At 36.5% G+C, this 24133-nt stretch overlaps 3 protein-coding genes across 3 annotated transcripts; 1 reads left to right on the plus strand and 2 right to left on the minus strand.

Annotated features, from left to right (window-relative positions):
- The first annotated feature begins 400 nt into the window (after positions 1 to 400).
- On the plus strand, positions 401 to 4013 carry LOC306861213 (uridylate-specific endoribonuclease C-like). Its single transcript, XM_079403360.1, has 7 exons — positions 401 to 520; positions 1525 to 1624; positions 1761 to 1872; positions 2072 to 2193; positions 2696 to 2808; positions 2998 to 3151; positions 3259 to 4013. The coding sequence occupies exons 1-7, from the start codon at positions 510 to 512 to the stop codon at positions 3508 to 3510; spliced, it is 864 nt and encodes a 287-aa protein (XP_079259486.1). The 5' UTR covers positions 401 to 509; the 3' UTR covers positions 3511 to 4013.
- A 587-nt stretch (positions 4014 to 4600) lies between these two features.
- LOC306861276 (troponin T, cardiac muscle-like) lies at positions 4601 to 5422 on the minus strand (the record flags this gene model as incomplete). The annotated part of the gene is made up of 1 exon (XM_079403460.1): positions 4601 to 5422. One exon carries the CDS (start codon positions 5420 to 5422, stop codon positions 4601 to 4603), a length of 822 nt encoding a protein of 273 aa, XP_079259586.1.
- A 3264-nt stretch (positions 5423 to 8686) lies between these two features.
- On the minus strand, positions 8687 to 23851 carry LOC306861328 (cryptochrome-1-like). The gene is made up of 14 exons (XM_079403535.1): positions 23002 to 23851; positions 15108 to 15216; positions 14764 to 14906; positions 14201 to 14385; positions 13953 to 14041; positions 13097 to 13237; positions 12673 to 12984; positions 12442 to 12593; positions 11600 to 11802; positions 11204 to 11311; positions 10981 to 11064; positions 10778 to 10855; positions 10580 to 10690; positions 8687 to 9459 (listed from the first exon to the last, which is right to left on the minus strand). The coding sequence occupies exons 1-13, from the start codon at positions 23157 to 23159 to the stop codon at positions 10587 to 10589; spliced, it is 1866 nt and encodes a 621-aa protein (XP_079259661.1). The 5' UTR covers positions 23160 to 23851; the 3' UTR covers positions 8687 to 9459; positions 10580 to 10586.
- Positions 23852 to 24133: the final 282 nt, after the last annotated feature.

Here is a 24133-nt window from a genome sequence, read left to right on the forward strand (position 1 = left end):
TGGTAAACATGGTAAATCTTAATTTTGTGTTCTGAAGATAAACAGAAAACCTATGGGATTGGAACAACATAAGTTTGTGTAAATGACAGAATGTTCAGTTTTTTTAGTGAACGAGCCTACCCCTTAAAAAATGGCTTACCCAAATTATTCCAGTCTCTGTAGACCACATAATGATTTTCTTTAAAGAAGTTATCATAACCATTCATACACATGTAATTGTAATCTGATCATACTTACGTCATCAATTGATAAAAAAAAAGTGTTAACACTAACCAATTTTTGTAAATATTACAAAATTGACCATTTCTGGCTGAGATTTGTATCACGTGTTTACTGTTAACCTGTTGAACAACAGACACTCCCTAGTTCCTGGATCTCATGCCCCGCCCTCTGGCTCCAGGACCAATCGATCAAAATGTTTCTAAACACACCCATCAAAACCCAGTTTATCATCGCATGAGTGATCAAACTTGTTTCTTTTCTACCACAAATTGGATCAACCTGCGAATATGGCAAGAGGGTGAGAAAATTAGTGGCAACAGATGTTTAATGTTCTTTCCGTTTTGTGCTTTAGATCAGCCGCCTCGAAAAGTAGCGTTGACGGTATTACTTAGGTGCATCTATTGTGGTTTTAAAATCATAAAGACTATGCGTTTGCCAAACTATAACGTTACTGTAAATGTGATCGAATCAAGATGCAATGACGTTAGTTTTCACGCGCAAATGGGTATAACATCCGATAAACTTCCAGCAGAAGGATAATAAATGGATGTGCACAATGATATTCTTTACGAAGCATCGTGTATATATTTACATTCATACTTTTTCGCCACTATTGTCGTACTAAATTTAAACTCCCTAATGACTTTACCGTAAACCTGTTTTGTGAACGGAACTAAACTTGGTAACCAGTTGTTGTGTTGTGTTGTCATGTTAGGGTGACTCACATGGGCATGAGCTTTGTGTCAGGTTTTACATCTAACGTTAATCTTCTGAGCATCCGTCGTGCTCAACCAAAATGCTGAACTCTAGTTGTGAATAAAAAGCACAGGTGAACCTGTATCAAGTGTCAAATTAATTTCCAGTTTCGAGAGAATAGAAACCGGGCTTGACGTCGGGTATTTTTTATATACAGTGGCTCGAGCAGGTGTTTATTACACTGCATTTTGAGTCGCACCCACTGAATCTCATCTATAATAGAGATTAGTGGTCACACCTGTTATTAAACACAGTTGAAAACTCCCTAATGAAGTCATTTTAATACGTACAGTTCATACAGACAGGGTTCGAATTGTGTCAAAGCTCTTGGGGGGTCCCCTAACCAGACCCCCCTTTTTTTATCATCTTGCATAACCTTTGGACTTTTGTAATTGACTAGGTAGAGATGAACTAAAATAACACTTAAAAATATCCATGGTAGCATTAATAACAATTGCAATTATGCAGTTATTGTTGTTATTACTAGGCAATACAGCCAGACTTGACTGATTTTAGACGTTTAAAGCCATGCTTTCTCTACTGCAGTCAAAGCATCAATCAGGAGCTCTCAGAAGTGCTGAATGAACTGTGGAAGCTGGATGTGAACCGCATGAAACCTGGAAAAGACTATAAAATCAACCTACAGGTAGGTGGTTGGAAGAGGAGGCATGTTTATGAAGAATACATATATGAATAAGTAAATGCATTGTAATATATTCCACATACGTGATTGCAGGTGACTTTATCAATCAGTCATTTATAGTTAATTTGTTTTCTCACAGGAGAAGGCTGGCCTTGTAGCTAAAAGCAGTAATAATGCCAGGGACTGCGCTAGAACTCCTCTCTTCTCCTATGTCAATGAAGACAAGCTCAAAAGCATTGATACTTACGCCCGTAAGTAGCTATAGACCATTTCTATACTAACATGTAATGGCATAGCATGTTTAATATCATGTTTTTTTTTAATTGCATCCTTATACTTTAATGTACTAAAAATATATATTTGTTTTTTAGTTTTCATTAATTACTGATGTGATGCAATGTATGGCAAGAGTGTTTAGACAGCTGTTTTATTTACTTTGTCTCTTCTCAGACTTCATAAATCTGCTGGACAATTATGAGATGTCTACAGGAGTGACTGAGCATGTGACGAAACAGGAGCTTCAGGAAAATCATCTTTTCCTGGATGCTGTTCTCAAGACAGAGGTCATGAAGGTATCTTATCGCTCACTGATCACTGTTTTTGCCTTGCTATTTAGTAATGTCATGTTTGCACATGTAGAAATTTACCAACTTAAAGAATTTGAAGTATGTCTGCTATTGACCGTGTGATTGATAAAGGTTCCTGACCAGAGTTGGAAAGTAACTAATGCTAAAACTACAAAAACATTTAGCTGTTTTAATTCATATTTAATATTGTATGAATATTCGTAGTAAAGTAAACACTTATTAAAGCACATTTTTAATATTTATTTATTAAATGTGACATTTATTTATTAACTTCCAAAATGTGGTTTAATGGGAATGGATGGGAAGTGGATGGGGAATATGGGCATGTGAGACAAATGTGCAAATGAGCTTTGTAGTACAGGGATGTTGGTTCAAGGAGGAGACTATTATAATAATACGACATTCTGCAAATATATGCAAAAACTGGACAAGTGAAGAGAAATATTATATTCTTTCAGTCCTGTTCTGACAGGTTTTGTCTTTGCAGCGTGCCCACAGGTATTTAGTGCGCAAAGGTCTAGCCCAGTCGGATCCGGCTCAGTTTAAGAGCCAGCTCTATGACATCTGGTTTAAGCTCTATCACAGAAACAAAAAGGGAGGGTGAGTTATAATCCACCTTTGAACATCACATAACCTGAACTGGGTTTGTTATATGAGTAACTGACAGACAAGTTGTTAAAATCCTTTGCCATCATATTGCTTCAAACCTATGTGCTGATATACATGCTTAGCATTTATACATTAAGAAGTTTTTATTGATCGGCCATCTTCCACTTGTCTCTGAGGCAGTGAAGATTCCTGTGGATTTGAGCATGTGTTTGTTGGTGAAACCAAACATGATAAAGTGATCATGGGCCTCCACAACTGGGTCCGGTTTTACCACCAGGAGAAACACCGTCATGTGGACTACAAAGGATACAATGCCAGAAATAACAAGGACACGGTATTTCATCATTTTAAATTCATTTGATAAGGGAAATATTATATAAACAAACTAATACAGCTTTGTGTGCATTACTTCCAATGTTTACATTTGGTTCAATTTCACAGCCGGACGAGGACGATTACGTCTTGAACCTGCAGTTCAGCTGGAATGGCCTGGTGAAGCCACTGGGCAGTTGTTTCATTGGCGTTAGCCCAGAGTTCGAGGTGGCTCTCTTTACTATTGTCTTCTTTCTGTCTGTGACCAATGTTACAGTGAAGGTGGATGAGTACCTCCTTGAGATTGTGGTGCACAAATTTGGGCACTCCATTGGGACTTCGTATCCCAAAATGATCAGCAGCAATAACAAGAATTTCTAGATCTTACTGCAAGGTCATACCTTGTACTATTTGGAAAAAAAGAGGCTAACTTGGAAAAAGTGGGCTTGATAATCCAAGTTTTGTATAGACCCAATCCATCTGCTGCAAACTTTTAGAAATCATGTTCTTTTTTGTTAATCGAGCAAGTTCAAATCAGAAATGAAACACTTGTGTATATTTTATTTTATGAGACATAAGCCATCCACACTCACTGTCAATGGAGTGTACTTTTTGAATGACTTGGGCGCTCAAACTGCACTAGATGGAGTGGAATGTGGAAAATGGGACTTCATAGATGAAGAATATCACATCCTGGAAACTCTATTGCACAAAAATTAATACGCACATAAATAATTTAGCTTATATATATATATATATATATATATATATATATATATATATCTATCTGTATGTAAGCGATACTTTGGATACTGTAATGTATGAGCTAAAACACTGCTGTTACAGTATGTGCCTTATGTTTGTTACAATAAAGACCTTTTCTGTTCATATAACATCGTGATGTATTTGTTTATTAATAGCTTTATTTATTGTTTATTCCAGTGCTTAATTCCACATTTAAAATTATTTCCTATTTGTTATTTCTGCAAGAGCTTTTTTAGATTGTTAATTAGTAATTGTAATTAAGCGTTCATTGAGACTTTCAAGTTAAGATGCATGTGCATCTTTTCCAAAATTATATTACTGGTTTAATTATATATTTGATAACTCTGGAGTTGATGAGCAAAAAACAAAACAAAACATACATTCAAATATGAGCAAAACATTTTGATTTTCATTTCTACTGCATATTGTAAAATCTTGTGCACAGAGGAAAAAATAAACTATTAAAAGGTTTACAGCATGAGATCAAGACTTTAGATCACACGAAACAAAAATAGCACTATAAACCCCTTACATGTATGATACAATGCTAATTGAATAAAGCGTGACATTAGGAGCAATTATTAATCAAAAGAAATAAAAATAGAAATGATGTCCTATAGGTTCAATGCGAGACTTGAAACTGTGATTCCAGCAAACCTTTTTGGCTCTCTTTTGTGTGTCATTGCAATGTGTCAATCTGATTAATTTATTTCCAGGACTTCCTGGTGGTCTTGGTTGTCTTAGCTCCTCTTTGATGGTCAATAACGCGGTTCCGCAAAACGTTGATGTCATACTTCTGCCTCTTTAAATTTTCTGCCAGCTCAAACTTCTCAGCGTGGAGTTGAGTGAGCCACTTCCAAAGGTCAAGGGCTTTCTCTCCCAGCTTCTCCTGGTTGAGATGATCGATGTTGAGGGGTTTGCGACGCTCAATAAGACATTTGGTCTTCTTCTCGCGCTCTGTCAACCTCTTGCCCTTCTTCTGATCCACCTTCTGCAGGAAGCCACCATAGCCCTTGTTGGAAAGGATCTTCTTTTTCCTGGCATCCTCCTCCGCTCGCAGTTTGGCAGCCTCTTCTTCACGCCGTGCTCTTTCCTCGGCAAGTCGCGACTGCCTCTCACGATCACGCTCTGCTCTGACGCGCAGCTGCTCAGCACGATCAGCTCGACGCCGCTCAATACGGTTCTTCAAAGCCATGAGCTCATCCTCCTCCTTCTGCCTGGTGGAGAAGTGCAGCTGAATGAGACTCTGCAATTCATTGAAGTCCTTCTCTGCACGCTTCCGATGGATGTCATCAAAGTCCACCTTCTCTCCTTCAGGCAGCTTTGGTGCCATAATGTTGGGCACGAACATCTTGGGCTTTGGTTTGGTATCCTCCTCTTCCTCTTTCTCATCAGTTTTTTCTTCTTCAGCCTCTTCTTCTTCCTCAGCCTCTTCTTCAACCTCCTCTTCAGCCTCCTCCTCTTCCTCTTCGGTCACCTCCTCCTGTTCTTCCTCAAACTCCTCCACAAACTCCTCTGTGTCACACATGGTGCTGTTTCTGAGTGTTTTGCAAAGAGAGGATCACTGAGGTATGACTGTACAGCTAGTGGTAAAGATCCTGAATGGACAGAGATGTTCTCCATGGAAGCCTGGCGATTTTATAGGGGCCTCCATCCCCATGTGACATTTACTAAATGGCTATTGGGTAAGCTTTTTGAACAGATGCACCTAGGATCTATTTTCTACCATGCAGGGCCTTGTCTTGTCCTATACACAGACCCTGACCTCTAACCTCTGATTCTGCCACCCTAAAACCTTTGTGGTGTGAGGAGCCTATTTCGGACTCAAAACAGATGCACCCGCACATTTGTGCATTGGTAGGGATCCTCTTTCACACCATCTTTGATTAGGTTAACTAGCCACTAATATTTAGGCATTGGTTTAATTGGCTAGCATCAATAGTTTCATTCTTTGAGTATAAACAATGTCTTTGTGTCATTTTTGGGTTCACAGAACTCTCATTAATTCCATTTCTATTTCAGCATTCCAAAATGATGCAGAGAATTTTGTAGCCTACCCCTGAGACAATGAATGGTACCCGATGATGGAAGACAGAGATAACAGACAAAGCCAGACAAGTGTTTAGTGGCATCAATACAACTATTTATATTAACATTTCAGCTGGCTGACTCTACCATTGGAACAACCACCATTAATTTGGTTAAAAAAAAAACACTGAGTCACGCCAATTTTCTATTTGATATGTAATGTGGGATGTGGGTGAAAAGCCTTTAAAATAAAGTGTGTGTGTACATGTATTTTAGGATTGTGAAGGAATTTAAGTTTCTCCACAGGTCTAATTCTTCCAAGACAACCAGATAACACTGCGGCATCAGTATGTCACCTTATTAATGCTGGTTTTAGTGTTATATTATTGTGAACTCATAAAATGTAGCTTTGTCTGTTTTACACATAATCAATGTGACTTGCTCTTATGTCCTTTAGTAATCCTTAATAATAGTCAGGATGAGTAATACCTCAAGAATGAAGGATAATTATGCCCATCTTCCTCCCTTGTTTGATTATAAATAGTCTTTATAGTCTCACTGTACCCTTGTACTGAGGGGTGCAAGCATGTTATTTGTGAGTGACAGGTGGAGGTCTTATTTAAACCAGATTCCTGATTGGATAGACGAAGCAAGGGACAGCTGCATCTAACAATAGGGGGCCAGTGTTTGTAACGATTGACAGCATCCCTAAATAACCAATCAACAGTTTCGGTAGCAATTTTTCCTCTGTAGTATAGACGTCATCAAACCTGCTACGAGAACTGCTGTTTTTTGTTTAATTTTTTATTATATGATCTTTTTAAGACTATCTATTACATCATATGCTCTAGTAGTCTAAATCAAGCGGCAACCTCCCTGTCTCTCTCTTGAAACCAACACGGAAGTGAGTTAAACTGCAATTCGTTGACTGGCCGCTTGAGGCTGGTGCCAGAAGTGAGTCAAATCTGTATCTCCTCCATGTTAAAATGCCAACTTTTACAGCAGAAAAAAACGTGTTTACAGCCTGGTGTCTGAATGTGTTTTGGTCTATACAGCTAATTTTGCCCTTCATGACAACTGTGAGGGGGGGTGAATTTTTTTATAACTCATCCGTTTAGTTGATTAATCCTTAAAGTTCTGCATAATTAAGGGTGTGTCCACGTTTGAGTGACAGGTGGATTCCCGCTGCTGTGGTCATTAGCCGTGTGTCTGCTGTCTGTTAGCCGTCACGTTACCTCAGCTAATTTATCGTAAAAATAAATAAATTCCAGCCACTAATTTTAGCATTTCTGCCGTGTTGGGATTATTTCCTGTCATAATGACTTGCTGTTCAATTCAAAATCAACCGCCGGCGCCAATATCTTGTAGTATCCAAGAGACAACGTGATTCGCGTCGAGGTAGGTGGGCGCGGTTTCAACACCAGGTACCGCTTCTTTGCCCATTTTCGTTTATCCGGGAGTGACGCGCTGCCAAGATGGCGACGGTCGGCTACGCCCACTTTAGGCTTCAAAAACGGTCTTCAGAACTGTACGGGTGACGTCACGGACACTACGTCTATATTTTTTTACAGTCTATGGTCTAAATAAACGAATTATTTACGAATATTTACGAATTACGTAATACCTCTAACACTGCAAGGCGATGCATCCCTTCGATAGCTCAGTTGGTAGAGCGGAGGACTGTAGCGGAACTTCACTGGAATCCTTAGGTCGCTGGTTCGAATCCGGCTCGAAGGAGGCACTTTTACAACTGTTAAATCTGGAAATACATTATAAGCTGTTAGTAGTTTGCAGTCTTACATGCAATGAGTTATGATTTACTAAGAAAGCATATAGATGTATATAAAGCTTCAAATGATTATACAAAGATAACTAAAAAGATTTTTCCTCAGATAGCCTACCATGATGTGAGTTTACCGGCCTACATCAAAATAGCAAGTGTCTTTGAGGTATTCTAATCCTGAAATAATAAGGTTAACCAAGACCTAATCATGAAAAAATGAATTAACAGAATTGTATTTTACAATACGTTCCCACATGTGTTTTACCTCTTTTTCATTTCACGACGGAGCGTAATTTAGCTGACACGTTCAGATGATTCTTCTTTATGTTTTTAAGTAAGTTAGCATATTATGGGATGCAGTGTCCCATTGCTTAAATACAGCCCTCAAAATTATATTGACAAAATTACTTAATTCACCCTAAAAATAGTACCAGTGTCTTCGCATTACATAACAAAACCAAGGAGCATTTGTTGGAAAAAAAGAGCAAAAACAAACAAGTGTGTTAGATTTTAAGTTGTAAATCAATGCATTTATTGCTTAACATTAAGTTTAAATCGGTGTTTTGGACACTTTGTGATTGTCAGACGTTATACTTAATGTGGTGAACTGTTATTAGACATTTGCTTGAACTTGAGTAAAACTGTCTAAAAATCCACTTAAAATAACCTTATCACCGAATGGTTACAGATATGTGCAAAAACGTTAAGGAGGGTTAGTTTTCAGAAAATGTTTAGCACTATCTGCTTGTAGATTCTGCTTGGTTAAATAAAAAAAAATTACATATATTATAAATTATGTAAAAATCATCTATGTATTTATTTTTATATTTCTATAAGTAAAAATATATATAATTTATTTATATATTTATTTGTTTATGTACAGGTCATCAGCTATGCTGTTTAGTGGAATCGGCATTAGTCACCGAAAAAATGTCAGCAGACTGCGTGACAGAACAGCATCCTGTAAGTAAATGAGCGAGACAACATTTACATTTACACTTTATTAAACAAGCACAATGTGAGATGATGAGAAACATGATGGTGAATTATAGTTTCACACAGTTTACAGCAATGGAGAGACACCCAGATACAGAGGAGGAGTAAACAGGGACTGAGAAGGTGTACAAGACCGATGTCAGTCTGAAAAGTGAGAGATCACAAACATTTGTGGTAGAGACAGGTTAGAGAAAGAGCAAGCAAAGGAGAAATCAAGAAAAACATAGTGCAAGCAAGCAGCCCGAGGATACTGCATGGACAGTCTACAAATGCATTCAAATGTTTTCATAAAGAAGATAGTAAAATTGATCCACAATAATTCTTTATATCAAAAATATATCAATGGGTCTACATGAAATAGAGAAAACACATACAATATTAAATATTTACATTTTGTATGTGAGTAGGAGTCAAATCCTTATATACACAAAATTTAGTCCCAAACAGTACAACATGAACGCAACGTTGACAGAACATTGCAGCTGTGCAGATCACAGAGCTGCAACGTAATTCCAATGTTGTCAGGATGTCGGTGACCGCTTGGGTGAAGTCCCTGTGATAATGTACAGTCTGATTGTTTCGAAGTGCTATGTGTTGATGTGCTTATAGAGAGAATCATGCACTCCCTTCAGTCGCTCCCATCAGTTGGATTTTGGTTTCCTCTGTAAAAATGCAAAATGTAACAACTCGAAAAAGGTGCGAACAAAAAAATATCAGGCCTCTGCGAAGTCGTGCTGATCGCTTTGCATCGACCATTTCTGAAAAACACAAGAAAATGCAAATGATGCTTCACAAAGTATAAGCATGTGACAGAAAGAAAAGCAGAAACACTTGAAAAAAAGGTTATTTTAACAATTTTAGTACATTCATTAATTTTTTTCTCAATATAAATTTGATATGGCATAATTAATTATCTATAAATTCAATGAAAATATAAAACGCATATAAAAAGTTTGGGATCAGTAAGATATATTATTATTTCAATTTAAAATATTCACTTTCTACTTTAATATACTTTAAAATATTTTATTTCTGTGATGCAAAGCTGAATTTTCATCCACCATTACGCCAGTCTTCAGTATCACATCATCCTTCAGAAATTATCCTAATATTCTAAGATTTATTATCAATTTTGGAAACAGTTGTGCAGCTTAATATTTTTTTGGAACCTGTGTTACTTTTTCAGGATTTTTGATGAACAAAAAGTTAAACATTTATTTTCTCCGTCATATAGCATTTATTCAAAATAGAAACAATATTGTGTCCCTAGACCACAAAAGCAGTCTTAAGTCGCTCGGGTATATTTGTAGCAATAGCCAAAAATATATTGTATGGGTCAAAATTATCTATTTTTCTTTTCTGCCAAAAATCATTAGGATATTAAGTAAAGATCATGTTCCATGAAAATATTTTGTACATTTCCTTTCATAAATATATCAAAACTTAATTTTTGATTAGTAATATGCATGGCTAAGAACTTCATTTGGACAACTTTAAAGGAGATTTTCTCAATATTTAGATTTTTTTGCACCCTCAGATTCCAGATTTTCAAATAGTTGTATCTCAGCCAAATGTTGTCCTAACAAACCCCTCATCAATAGAAAGCTTATTTATTCAGCTTTCAGATGATGTAAAAATCTCAATTTCACAAAATTGACCCTTATGACTGGTTTTGTGGTTCAGGGTCACAAATGTCTTTACTATCACTTTAACATACCCTTGCTGAATTAAAGTATTAAAGTAAAAAATGTAACTGACCCCAAACCTTTGAACAGTAGTGTATATTGTTACAAATATTGTAATAATATTGTTACTGTTTCAACATATACAGTATATATACATTTATTTATATACACACACATTCAACTAGTGACAGACCTGATGTTTAAGAGCTGCTCTGCCTCTGGAGTTTTGAGCCTGTGGCAGGACCAGACTCCTCGCTGTGTCGTTTTCCGGATGTCTGGAAGGTGCTGCTATATAGCCCTCGTCCTGACAATGACATTTAAGAATAATAACACTGATTGTAAAATCTGTATGACATTAGACTGCCCTCTGGTTAAATGTGGAGGTCATTACCTGGCTGTACAGCAGGACCAGATATCTGCTGTGATTCTTGCCTGTAGCACATTATGCTACTAGTGTTGCCTGCAAAACCTGCGAGATAAACAATCATGTCATGTTTTGCATATAGAAAAATAACAATACTGCTGAAATTTAATGATAGATTGTTGATAATTGCAGATATAGGTATTGATGTGTCATTGGCATAGCATTTATACCTTGAGGTGGCATACTGCTGCTTGTTTGGTGCTCTCCTTGTGAGTAAACCATCGTTCTGCCATGCCATTCACCTTGAGAATAGCCTGAGATGAATTAAAGAAAATCTATCAGATATAGTAGTGTGTATGTTATAATTAGTTAATTCACAGTTTAATAAACAAACAGACATGCCCAATACAGAGTAGCATGTATAACATGTAGGGAAGTTAGGAGTGTCCAAACCTGAAGGTGCATTGACTTCCTTGGCCCAATCTCCTGTTTGGAATCCCTTTATGGTTGTGGTATTCTCACTATTGCCATTAGGGTTGGATGGCACCATTGCCAGCAGTCCTGTAGGGAGAGAGGCATCAGTCAGAGAAGAACACAAACTTGTTCCATTCAGATTCTCTGCTATTTTTCTGCTAATCCAGGCATCCAATCATACACAATTTACAAAACTCCTTTCAAAAATCAGCCCTCAATATCCAGAAGCCTACAAGTTTATACGGATTAATAAGATTTACATCAGTATGTTTTGTAGGTATAAGTCTAGCTGTCAAGAAATGTTGCAGGCAACATATTCAGAGAGTGATGTATGGGTTAGTGTGGCATTTTCTTTTCCCTTAGTTTTTATCTTACCCAGGCCACGGTAGCAGGACAGTTGCTGGTAGATCTGTTTCATACGCTCTATGTTGAGGCGGCTTGCCTCAGCGTGATGCACCATGGGTTTGGGGTAGTGTACACCAATTATACATTTGGCTGCTTTCTGGACGCTTTCAGGAGCATTCCAGGGGTCGTAGATATACTTGGCTGGGAAACCCCTTAACACTGGCAAATATCGCCTTCAAGAAATAAAAGAGAGTAGATTTTATATATATATCGGTCAAAGTCGAGATGTCCCATTTTGGTGTCCACATGAAATTACATTTACAAAAGTGATTAGATACAGTATATAGAAAATGCCTACTTTAATGTCTCAATTAACTTTTGGTAAAATATGGGTGTAATGTTCCATCTTCATTCAGCATATCAGATTTATTTGTGTGAAATGAAACAACAATTATTCTAATCTGTACTTCTTAAAATATATAAAGGAGAAGTGAGCATACTAGATTTTTGACTTACTTGCTGACAAATTGGCAAAACCTAGTGGTTTGAAGGATAGTGGTAACGATTTAAAATTACAATTAATTTGTTTTTGGGGGGCTGCACTGTGATTCTTATTTTAATGTCATCGAATGATTCTTGTTCTAAATATGCCTAATAAGATTTTTTGGTATTTGGTGTATTGTTAGACTGAGTGACATTATGGGTGTCTTCTGTAAATCGTGGTAGAAATGTATGATAATGATAATTTTTTCCTCAGAAAAAATTAAATTTAACAGGACATATTCTAATGCATGGAAAAAAAGATTACATTTTTGATATTTTTTAATCACTATTTAATTGTTCTTGTTTTCACTGTACATTTTCTAACTCACCGTATGTAGTCTCCATTGGGGTCGGTGCGGCGGCCGAAGCCCACGGGACAGTAGCAGTGGAAAAACTGCTGGAAGAAGGAGCTACAGGACAGCCACATCCAGCTTCCTGCATTCACGCTCCAGTCTGCATCCAGCAACAGCTCCTCGAAAACCTGTGAAGACACATGCATGTGAGTGCTGCCATTGAAGGTCTGTCATATTAGTAAAATCACAATCATGAGCTCCTCATACTTTCATGCCCTCCTCCCAGCTGATCCACAGGTCTCCGCGGGTGAGGAAACAAGCTACTCCGTGTCGGGCCAGATGGTGGATCCAGCCCTCTTGTCTCAGTTGGGTCATGATGGCATCTATCCAGGGGAAACCCGTCCTGCCCTCAGCCCACTTGGCCAAAGCCTCTGGGTTTTTGTCCCACGGGATCTGCACGCAAATAGGATTGCTTTCCATCTTGTCAAAGCGAGGGTTGTTGGTGGCAGCCGTGTAAAAGAATTCACGCCACAGTAATTGGCCATAGAGAGACAGAGGAGGTGAGCTGTTCTTTTTGACCTGTGGGGAAAAAGTTATCATTCAGCTAACTCTCTACGTGTTCCCTGAGTCCGTTTAACATTAGCAACATCATTTGAAGTACAGTGACATACAGATATGATAACATGCTGACCTTTCTGTAGAGGTCTGTGAGTTTGAAGTAGAAGAGTCGACAGGAGAGGCAGCCGAATCTTAAATATGGACTGAGGCCAGTGGGACTGGCCAACAGCGAATTGGCATTCATTCTTGGACGCTCAAAGTTGGCCACCCAAGCCTAGAACAAAAAAGTTTGTTTTGAAAGAATCATTAATTTACTGCGCTCATCAATAAGGGTGGCCAGTGGCCAGTTTGTCTTACAAACATTAGATTTAATTTTCTGTGACTTGTTGAAAATGTAGTAAAAATACATTAAAATCAGTACTATTGTTGTATTTACTGTCGCTTTTGATCAATTTAATGCATCCTTGCTGAATAAAAGTATTAATTTTAGTGCTGTCAAATGATTAAATGCGAGTAATCGCATCCAAAATAAAAGTTTTTGTTTACATAATATATGCATCTGTACAGTGTATATTTATTATGTATATACAAATACACACACATACAGTATATATTTTGAAAATATTTACATGTATATACATTTATATTCTTATATTTATATTATATATATATATAAATATATTTAATATATAAACATTTTAACATAAGAACTTTTATTTTGGATGCGATTAATCGCAATGCATCGTTTGACAGCACTAAATAATTTATTTTAAAAAATTAATAAAATAAAAAAATGACAATGATGAAAATGATGGTGAGGATTTTATATGGTAATCTCGAAAGCATCCGTTAAAATGGGTCAGGTTATTAACGACTAACTAAATATAATTGTTTTCAAGAAAAATTGGATTTCTGAATTTATATAGTTTGTTTAGTTATATTTATAACATTTCAATCCTACAGCTATACATTTATGGAGTGTCTCCAACCTTCCTCTCCAGATGCCTCTCCAGACGAGTGAGGGCCTTTGTTTCTCCTCCAGGCCACACAGCTGTGGACAGACCTTCTGTGTCAAAGCCTGTTCCAGGAAAAGCATCAAAACTTAAACATAAAGACCGATTCCCATGATGTTTAAGGATGGATTATATACTTCATATAGGTGTGTAGTTAATTATTCTTCACATTTTTACTCTACACATTAGCTTGAAGCTATTATTTTAAAAGTTAGAAGACTGACCAAGCTCTTCCAAAGAAGGAACCCCGAACTTCTCATCATGGTCTTCAGAGACCGGTGTGGTGCACGGCCCCATGACTTCTGCTGTGATGGTCTCTGTCGGGGTCTCCACTGCCTCCATCTTGCTGATGAGGGTCTGGAAGCGCTTGTACGTGAGCGGACACTGGCCTCCATTCAGCTCGATGATCCTGAGAGACGACAATCCACCAGTGAGTAAGAAAAAGAATCTCAATTACAGTTGACAGTTAAAATGTTACTGGCCAAATGTTGCCATCTGCCATATCAGACAAGCTTTTCTAAACTTTCTCATGTCAGTCTCTGGTAGTCCTGTGTGTTTGAACAGGATTTGAGTATGAAAATATGATAAAACGTTACTGCAGAGGGACTTATACATACACAGTACATACATACACAAAGTTTTTATCCTGTTTTTATAATGATTTATGAAAGTGCTGTAAAGCGAGCAGTGGTATTCAAGGGGGCAGAGCTTAGCAAAAGGTCAGTTACATCAAATTAATTATAGACCAAAAGTTACAACACAATTGAATGGATTTAGAATTACTCACTTGTCCAAATCGTAGAGCGTGTGAGAGATGCGAACTATCACCTCCACGCCTGCCTCATTGGCCAGCTTCTTGATGGCTGCATCACGCTCCTTTCCAAATGGCTCAGAGTCGTACTCGTAGGACAGACGAGTAATGTTCCACTCCTGGATGATTACAAAATCATAACATTAGGGGACGTAAAATATTCACCCACAGACACACAACAGTGAAAGAGAACGCAGAGATTGATGAAAACGTCACATTTTTTTGGTTATTTCTAATCCAGCATATTTCATAAATCAGAAATGTTATCCTGGCGCAAGATTATTACTGTACTGAAATGTAACAATTCAGTCAACTGAAACCTTAAAGAGCCTGGGGAAGACATCAGTGGGTTGGCCACGGATAACGAAGAGTCGTGAGTTGAGTTTGCGGAGGCTGGCGTCCAAGTCTTCCAAACACTGCAGTAAAAACCTGAGCAACAAGAGACATTAAATGTATTTATAGCCACATACTGACAAATAATATCATGCAGATAATACAAGTCTAATAATAAGGCAGTTATATTCACAATAGCTATTGCAATGCTATTGCACTGTGCAACAGAATATATTGAACTGTAAAACATTTCAAAGAGGGCAAGGCATCAAACAGGTAGAGGGTAAAAATAGAAACTGTCTGCTGACAGAACTGCTGTAATTATAGATTATTACTTGCTGAAGCTACAACGTATTGCAAAAAGGTTTCAACCTCACCCATTTTCCCCATTTTTTTATCCATTTTTTTTGACGAAATCTAATTTTCTGTGATATTTTTATTTTTTTTAATAAACACTCAACTCAGAATTAAACATTTTAATGTTGCTTTTATTGAAAAACTATTTTATTTTATTAATATGTGTGTGTGTGTGTAAGACCCTGGACCACAAAACCAGTCATAAGGGTCAATTTATACACAATCTGAAAGATGAATATATAAGCTTTCCATTGATGTATGATTTGTTAGACTATCTGGAATCTGAGGGTGCAAAAACATTTATAAATCAAAATATTGATTTTGAAAATCGCCTTTAAAGTTGTCCAAATGAAATGCTTAGTAATGCATATTGCTAATCAAATTAAGTTTTGATATATTTACAGTAGGAAATTTACCAAATATCTTCATGGAACATGATTTGTACTTAATATCCTAATGATTTTTGGCATAAACGAAAAATCGATAATTTTGACCCATACAGTGTATTGTTGGCTACTGATACAAATATACCCATGCTACTTATAAATAGACATATAAATTATATGCAAAATAGGGGCAAAACATAGGAAATACTGAACTCAGTTTGGCACTATTACCATGATTATGACATCCATGACACAGCCATGCTTACAGTGAAAGAAACTGCTAACTGAACATTGATGATTATTAAGAACAGAGCTGCCATTAAAACAGGATGCCGCCCTTATATAGCTGTCATTATGTGTACAGACACTCATTTCATCATTCAAGAGCTGCACTCCAATAACCCTGAATTCACTGTTCTGCTGTACACAAAACTGAATACCTTTTGAAGTTTTGAACCTTGGACAAATCCAATGATTATATCATCCTCAACCCTGTATCTTGTAAACAAGACATTGCATTTGCAATTATTTATCCTTGGCATTACTAGCACCATGTTTTACCAGTTGAGCTACAGGAACATTTATTGAATAAACTATGAATGGTGCATTCCTGTATAAAATTCACAACCAGAATGCTGGGGGTGGTCGTGGGGCCAAGATACTTCTAATACTAATACTACTAAGGTTACAACTAATGTGTTGTGAGGGCTTTTTAATGTGTTAATATGTGGTTAATAGAATGTTTTGGGTGGTTGCTTACTGGTCCAAATCAAAAGAGGCCAGCCGAGTCTCTCTCAGATATGACTTTGCTCCCTCCTTTAGTGTAAGACTACAGTGTTGCACTGTTTGAGGTATCTTTCATGTCCTATTATTAGTGTGGAGTTATCTGCCAAAGTTTTTATATTGCAATTGCAAGCATTAATATTGACTAACTGATTGATTGATTAATTAATTTTTTAAGCACTGGATGGGAATTTAACGATGACAATTGTGATACACTGAATAATTGTATTTTATGTTGATTCAGTGAAGTAGTGAGTTGTCTAAACAATTCAGTCTATGTTCAGATGAAGACTTAAGTATTTCAGTCTTATTCTCCCATTGGTAAATTGGGTTATTAAAAAGAACCACGTCATGTGAGCAATTTGTTCACATAATGGACAGAACATTTTATTTCTGGTGTAGTGCTGTTAAAAAGTGGTGCAGGAAACCCAATGGATCTTTTAAAATAGCTAGCAACAACGAAATGAAGAGCACTTGGCCATGATGCAGTATGTTACTGACCCAGAAACCCAGTTCCAGTTGTCTGCAGGATCTCACATTATGAATGTTATGTAATATGTATTTCGAGGATTCCTGTCTGGGTCTTAGTTCAGACATTAGCTTAATGTGTCTTGGCATGAGAGTTTTGCATAATCTTTAGTATAAAATCCATAATCCATTTGATATATGATAGTCATGTTTCTCTCTGGACTGTAAAATAACCATAAGATGCTAAAGAAAGTGGCCTGATGCTCTACAGAGTGACCAGTCAAATATTTATTTAGTGTCACATTTATTACGGTCAAGAATCCATCATGGTTCTCTGATAAAATGAACAAAACAAAAGCAAGATGAATGAACTGAGTAAGAGGGATCTAAATATCAAAGACTGGCATGGGATGTTTTTTGACTTGGGATAAATCTAGGAAACACGTTCTGGTGACCCCTTAATATCATGGCAGGTTTACATGGGTAAGCACCATTCACATTAATGGAATTTTTCGTTATTTTTTCAATATGAGTGGCAAATTCTGGGAGAAGACTAGATAATATTCCTGTATTTTGTCAATGAGATCTCACTGAGATATTCATTAGTATTCTGAAGTTACACAACAAAATCAAACAGACTTATTAGTCAGCAAGAGAAACGACAGCTCTTGTTGGTTGAGACCAATATTGATACTGCCTGTAATACATGTAATGCAGTATAATGTGCACAGGTTTCATCTCTTTGTGGAGGAAACATCATGTATTTGATTAAAAATACAGTTGAAACAGTAGTATTGTTAAATATTATTACAATTTCAAAGAACTGTTTCTATTTCACTACATTTTAAAATGTGTCATTATTCTTGTAATGCCAAAGCTGAATTTTCAGCAGCCATTACTCCTGTTTAGTGTCACATTATACTACAAATAAATCGCTATTTGCTGCTCAAGAAACATTTCTTAGTATTATCAATGTTAAAAATAGCTGATTAATTTGTTTGTGAAAATCAAGACACTTTTTTTCAGGATTCTTTGATAAATACAATAAATAGTTCAAAATAACAGCATTAATTTGACATCAGTGGAGAAAAACCATGCAGTCCACATGTAGCAGGATGCAGCACACAATACAAACGGTAATACATCAGATTAAAAACAGCTGTGTTTAGATGGCTGACAAAAAACCTGTGACCAGCTCAACTAATACAGTCGGGACCAGAAGTCTAGAAATAGTTCTGAATCTGTTTCTTCTTTTGTCATTTAACATTTTTGAAGTTTTCCAAATCTGAAAGACATGGAAAAAATCCCACATTTTCAACATGCTCTCAATTTAGGATCTCACTGTATATGCATGTTTACAGATGATTCATGCTGCAGCAAAACAGCTGTCCTTTTATTTCCGTACTGTTGTACGATCCTGCCTGCTCTGCATCTGCTCACAGGAAACATTGTCCTCTACACGGCAGTCAGCGACAATGTGTAAATCCCTGTCTAAGCCATAGCCTCCCTCTCTTTGTCATTGACTCACAGCCATATGATCGGAATCAAAGACAGTTGTCTCCCAGTCGTTTGACCCAGTGACACACAAACAGAACCCGGGTCAGACAGAACACCACAGTATCATATTATACGACAAGCTGCTTTGTTGTTGTAATGATTGCAGAGATAACATCAAGTTCAAATGTGAAATTCAAATGTATCAAGTTTGTGGTGTATGTTAGCAGTCAGTTTTATAGTCGTGCTCTACAAGTTTTATTTTTTCCAAAATCTACTAGTCAGTTTACCAAAGCATAATTATTCTGATATCATTCACTTGTCCCTAATTAGACTGATTTTACAGAGTCAGTAAGAGATAAATACACCTTCAGGAACCAACAACCATAAAAAAAATACATCTTGTAAATTTTACCATCCATCTTTCCCAGTTTATGTAAACTAGGTGGGTCCTACAGAGCCTGTTCTGATTCCATGGTGATTAAAGTGGGTCACCACAGCTCAGCACGTTACTAAGCATTTTGTAGTAGTCAATATGATCACCCTCTATAACACACTGACCCCTTTTCCTAACACAATGGAGACACAAGAGGGCAGATGAAGGCAGGTTACATCATCACACAGCAATCAATCAGATCAACTGTGTCGTCCAGCAGTAGACCTCAACTCGAGTGTGTGCCAACACACATTTATAGAATCACATACCACATGCTATAGTAATTGGATATATCGCACAGGGTGTAAAATACTTTTTTAATACGTAAGCACAGATGTTTATCCTTTACTCATCCCCAGTTGTTCCACACCCATATGACGTACTTTTTTAGCGTGAATCACAAAAGGAGATATTTATAATGCCCAAGCTGGTCTGTTCCATACAATCAAGCAAAATTTTGAGTGAATATTATATTTCAGTCTGTTCATCACTCAAATCTATTATAAATAAGACTTAAATATAGTGATACTTTTTTTGTTCTTTTTGCAGCTTGCAGGCTCAAGTTCCCATCTTCTTTTATTTCATGGAAGAGCGCATTTTTTCAGAACTCCTCGTGCTCTGTGTTGGAAAGTCAAAATGTTTGGAACGAGGGTGAGTAAATAAGACACATATTTGTGTATGAATAAACTCTCCCTGTTTTAAGTTTAAGAGATTTATAGCAAGCAAGCATGGGTGTGGAAGACTGATGCAAGGGTCTGTGTTATGTAATACTGCTTGTAGTTAAGAACACAAAACAGAGACTCTGTAACTAAAGCATTTGTCTAGCTTTTTGTATATGCAAATTCTATGCATATAAAGTGAAAATCTCTTCTTTAAAAAAAATATATATAATCTTTAAAAAAAAAAAAAAATTATATTACACAATTACACAACTTCAATAGTCTGTCCATGGCCAAAATATACTTCTTGCCGACCTGACTCTGTTCACCAGACTGCTACTCTATTGACGTGTGTCAACGAGTTAAAAACCTCCCTTAACTCCAACTCTCTCAGTTTGAACTTGACAAAAACAGAAGTTTTACTTGTCGGTCCCCCAACTGTAATAAAAAACTGCACGAATTTAAGTGCAAACTCAAAAGTAACAAATTACATTTACTCGCGTTACTGTAATTGAGTAACCTTTTTGTGTACATCTAGTTTTTAAAGTAATTTTTTAAATCAGTACTTTTACTTAAGTATATTTTGTTTGAAGTATTGTACTTCGCTACATTTTAAAAGACATTAATTACGGAGTAAAAAAAAAAAATCGTTCCCTCGAAACTACTGCAGTAAATAATGGGCAGGAGAACAAACTGGCGCTAAAACCACAAGAAAGATGCAGACGGACAAGACAGGCGTTATGGTGCAGAAAACGCTGAAAACGAAACCCCGTCGTATTCTGCTGAAGTTGAACTCGAATGAAATAAAGTGAACCCCTGGCCATATTTATGCTCTACATTTACATTTACTGTACATTTAGTCATTTAGCAGACGCTTTTATCCAATGCTACTTACAAATGAGGACAATTATTACAATTATAAACTCTATTATACAGTGTAAGCTGTTTGCCTAGGGAGACCAAACTAGCAGCTTATAAAATCTCGACATCAAACCTTCGCAAACATGTAAAGGTAAGGTAAATACATCGGTGGTTAAAATGAAACAGTTTAGCAAAAGGATTTGCACAAATTAGACAAAAAGACAGTGGTGCAGGGTGTGCGATATATATCGTCTACGATAATATCGTTATTATTGTTTTAACAATGTTGAAAAATTTGAAAAAATTGAAGATATAGGGGCGGCAGAAAATGTATATATTTATATAATTTCATATAGTAAATCAATAACACACGAAGAGTGTCGTTTTTACCAAAGAGTGCCAAAAATCAGCATGATTACATATAGATTTATTTTTACAACAAATAAACAAGAAAAGAGATTTGCATTTTTGACACAATATTGCCTGTTTTTGCTCTATTTCGACAACAAAAATCTTTCCAAGCACAGTTTTGCATCTCTGAGCAACATGACGGTGTTTTTTTCCTGAATGAATCAACCGTTTAAATGATTTGGTTCAATCGTAATGATTCACTTATTAACAGTGACTTGCTGACACTTGCTGACGGTTTTAATTTCACATTTAAAGTATCTTTTTTTTAATATATAATTTCAAATGAGTATTCAATATTTTATGTCTTAAATATCAAAACATTATTTCTGCATTTGTAACTGCAGGTTAAAGGCATTCATGTCCTGCATTAAACAGAGTGTAAATACATCTAAATGCCACTTCAGATTAAGTTTCTGTGTTTCCTCTGCATTGCAAAGATGAATTTTGTTGATACTGATTTAATTTGTCTGGTAACAGCCCAAATGTCTTATTATTCTAAATAAATGATTACTTTCACTAAAAACAACTAGTTTGAGATTTATAGGCCTATCCCAGGGGGGTGTCAAACTCTGAGAGTTTAGTTCAAACCCTGCTCCAACACACATACCATGTAGTTTTCAAATAATCCTAAATGATTAGATTAGCTGGATCAGATGTGTTTAATTAGGGTTATATCTAAACTGTGCAAATTTTAAGCTACTTTTTACTTTTACTTGAGTAGATTTTTAGACTGGTACTTTTTTTGCTTGTACTTAAGTAAAATGTATTTAATGTAATGGCACTTTTACTTGAGTAGAATATTTTCGTACTCTTTCCACCTCTGTGTTCAACCAATATTATCGGTCATTATCTGTCTCTTCTATTACTATGGTTTGCAACTGCAATCGCATGTTCTGGACGTGGCAAATGTCTACTGTCCATCTATGTATGATTGCTTATATTGTTTTTGTCACAGTGAAGTGTCCTTGAGCTTGGGAAAGGTGCTATACAAATTAAATTTATTATTATTATTATTATTTATTATAAAAATATCATTCAGAACCTATTCAGAAGCACCCTCCCACTGATGGACAAGCTGCAATCTGTCAATAGGCCTTGCTCAACCAGTCAGTAGACTCAACTAGAATACAAAACATAGTTTCTCTTTAGTAATTCAGCTACAATAAGATAATAATACATTATGGTAAAAAGATGCACTGCTGCAATCAGTCATTCGTTTTATCTATAACCAGTCTATAAATCCACTAAATAACCACTGATAAATTGCCAACACTAAGCATCACTAAAAGAAAGTCTATACGACCAATATGTTTTGTTATTACTATACAGGTAGCAGTTTACCTTAAGAGTTGTATTATTTGAAATGCATTTGTAAACTAATAGAGGTTCTCCTATATCATGCAAAAGTATTTTGATGAAGCAGTTTGATCTAGTTGCATCCTTGCAGTGATCTCATTGTAACAGAATAGAGAAGTAGAATAGTTGCAGATTAAATAGCCTAGATTAATAGAACATATTAGAAAATGCTGAATGAAACAAAATAGAATAGCATACAATAGATTAAAACTGGATATAATCTATTATGATAGATTCGATATAGAATAGAGTAGAACAGACGTGGAATAATAGAATGGATAGATCACAGTAGAATAGAATGATAACACTTTAAAATAAGTTTTAAAATAAGTAACATGAACTAACAATAAAAATATAAGGCATTTATAAATTTTAGTTCATGTTAATTTTAACATTTACCAATATATTGTTACAATAAAAACTTAATAATACCTATCTGACAATGAACAGTTATATTTTTACTAAATAACATGAATAATGAACAATACATTTATTACTGTTTGCTTTGTTAATGTTAGTTAATGCATTACGTTAACCAGTGGGACCTTAATGTAAAGTGTTAGCAGTTAGGAACAGATGATTATTAGTAGACTACTCCAAATAAGATTTTGCAATGCATTACAAGCACAGATATTATAGGCTAATAGCTATTTGGCGTCCGATCCATTACCTCCACCTGCTGATCCCGACGTTGGAGGATCCGGCGAACCAGGGGTCGAGGATGTACACACAGCGGACAGTGTGCGCTCCCAGGATAGAGTCTCTGAGTGAAGGATTGTCGTGGAGCCGCAAGCCCTTCCTGAACCAGTGGACCGTATTTACCACCATTACTCCACTTCAAGTCCCTTCAACCGTTTGTAGTATGCAGGGGTGCTTTAGACCACCTTCGCGTTGCTCTACCACACACTCCAAATAAAAAAACTGCGCTCAAAAACGACAAGTCACTATATATGCGGGTTCAAATGTTCAAATAATTAGCCTTGCTCTAACAAAACACTTTCCATCTTCATGTATAATGATTTGAAACGCGACCACAGTTGAAGCATTGGGGCGCACGCTGGTTAAGTTACCCGCGCAACAGCCGAATACACGACCGGCTTTAGGACCAGGACGCAACGCAAAGTACACTTCCCCTGTTGTATAACTTGTTTTTCTGAATTACCCCAAATAATCAACAATACTGTACATCTTTTATATCTCGCCTGTGAAGCTGTGAGTTGACTCAAATGCCAATGCGCGCAGTCTTCCAGATGAAGTCAATTCGGAGACGTGCCAGCCCTAAATCAGGCCGATTATGTAAATATTAATATTGGCCCGAGCCCTTTGTGACCGCGTTACAGGCAGCTGTCGCAAAATAAAGCAATATCCCGCATGAAGTGAGATCTCATATTAAGTATTCAACGTGTCTTGGTTGTTTCCTTCAACGTTGCGTCCACTTGTAAATATTTCCCCACGGAGAATGTTCCATAGACTTTCAGTCATGCATTTCAGTCGCTCGACTAAACTCCACCTAGTTGATTGCGCACATCAAATACCATGTTCTGATTGGTCAAGCCGTAGTGTGACGCACTTGATCCTCAGTCACGTTCCTTTGGTGTGATTAACGAACACACTAACCAGTTATACTTTATAAAATGTTGTTCATTACATATTGTGAATGAACATTACGTCTTGATATGGTTTATGTTAATATGCAATTACATATGCATGTAATTACAATGTTATTGTTTATAAAAAAATGTAAATATTATTAAAAATTGATGTACGTGCAAACTGTATATATAAACATTGCAAGGCTTGAT

Source organism: Barbus barbus, assembly GCF_936440315.1.
Source record: "Barbus barbus genome assembly, chromosome: 42".
Lineage (NCBI taxonomy): Eukaryota > Metazoa > Chordata > Actinopteri > Cypriniformes > Cyprinidae > Barbus > Barbus barbus.

Coding starts and splice junctions, on each gene's coding strand:
- LOC306861213 (XM_079403360.1), top strand. Junction 1,625..1,760: donor ACTATAAAATCAACCTACAG/GTAGGTGGTTGG, acceptor GTTTTCTCACAG/GAGAAGGCTGGCCTTGTAGC. Junction 3,152..3,258: donor CCAGAAATAACAAGGACACG/GTATTTCATCAT, acceptor TCAATTTCACAG/CCGGACGAGGACGATTACGT.
- LOC306861328 (XM_079403535.1), bottom strand. CDS start 23,159: ATGGTGGTAAATACGGTCCACTGGTTCAGGAAGGGCTTGCGGCTCCAC. Junction 14,386..14,763: donor ACGCTCTACGATTTGGACAA/GTGAGTAATTCT, acceptor GTCGTCTCTCAG/GATCATCGAGCTGAATGGAG. Junction 11,065..11,203: donor GGAAGTCAATGCACCTTCAG/GTTTGGACACTC, acceptor AATTCATCTCAG/GCTATTCTCAAGGTGAATGG.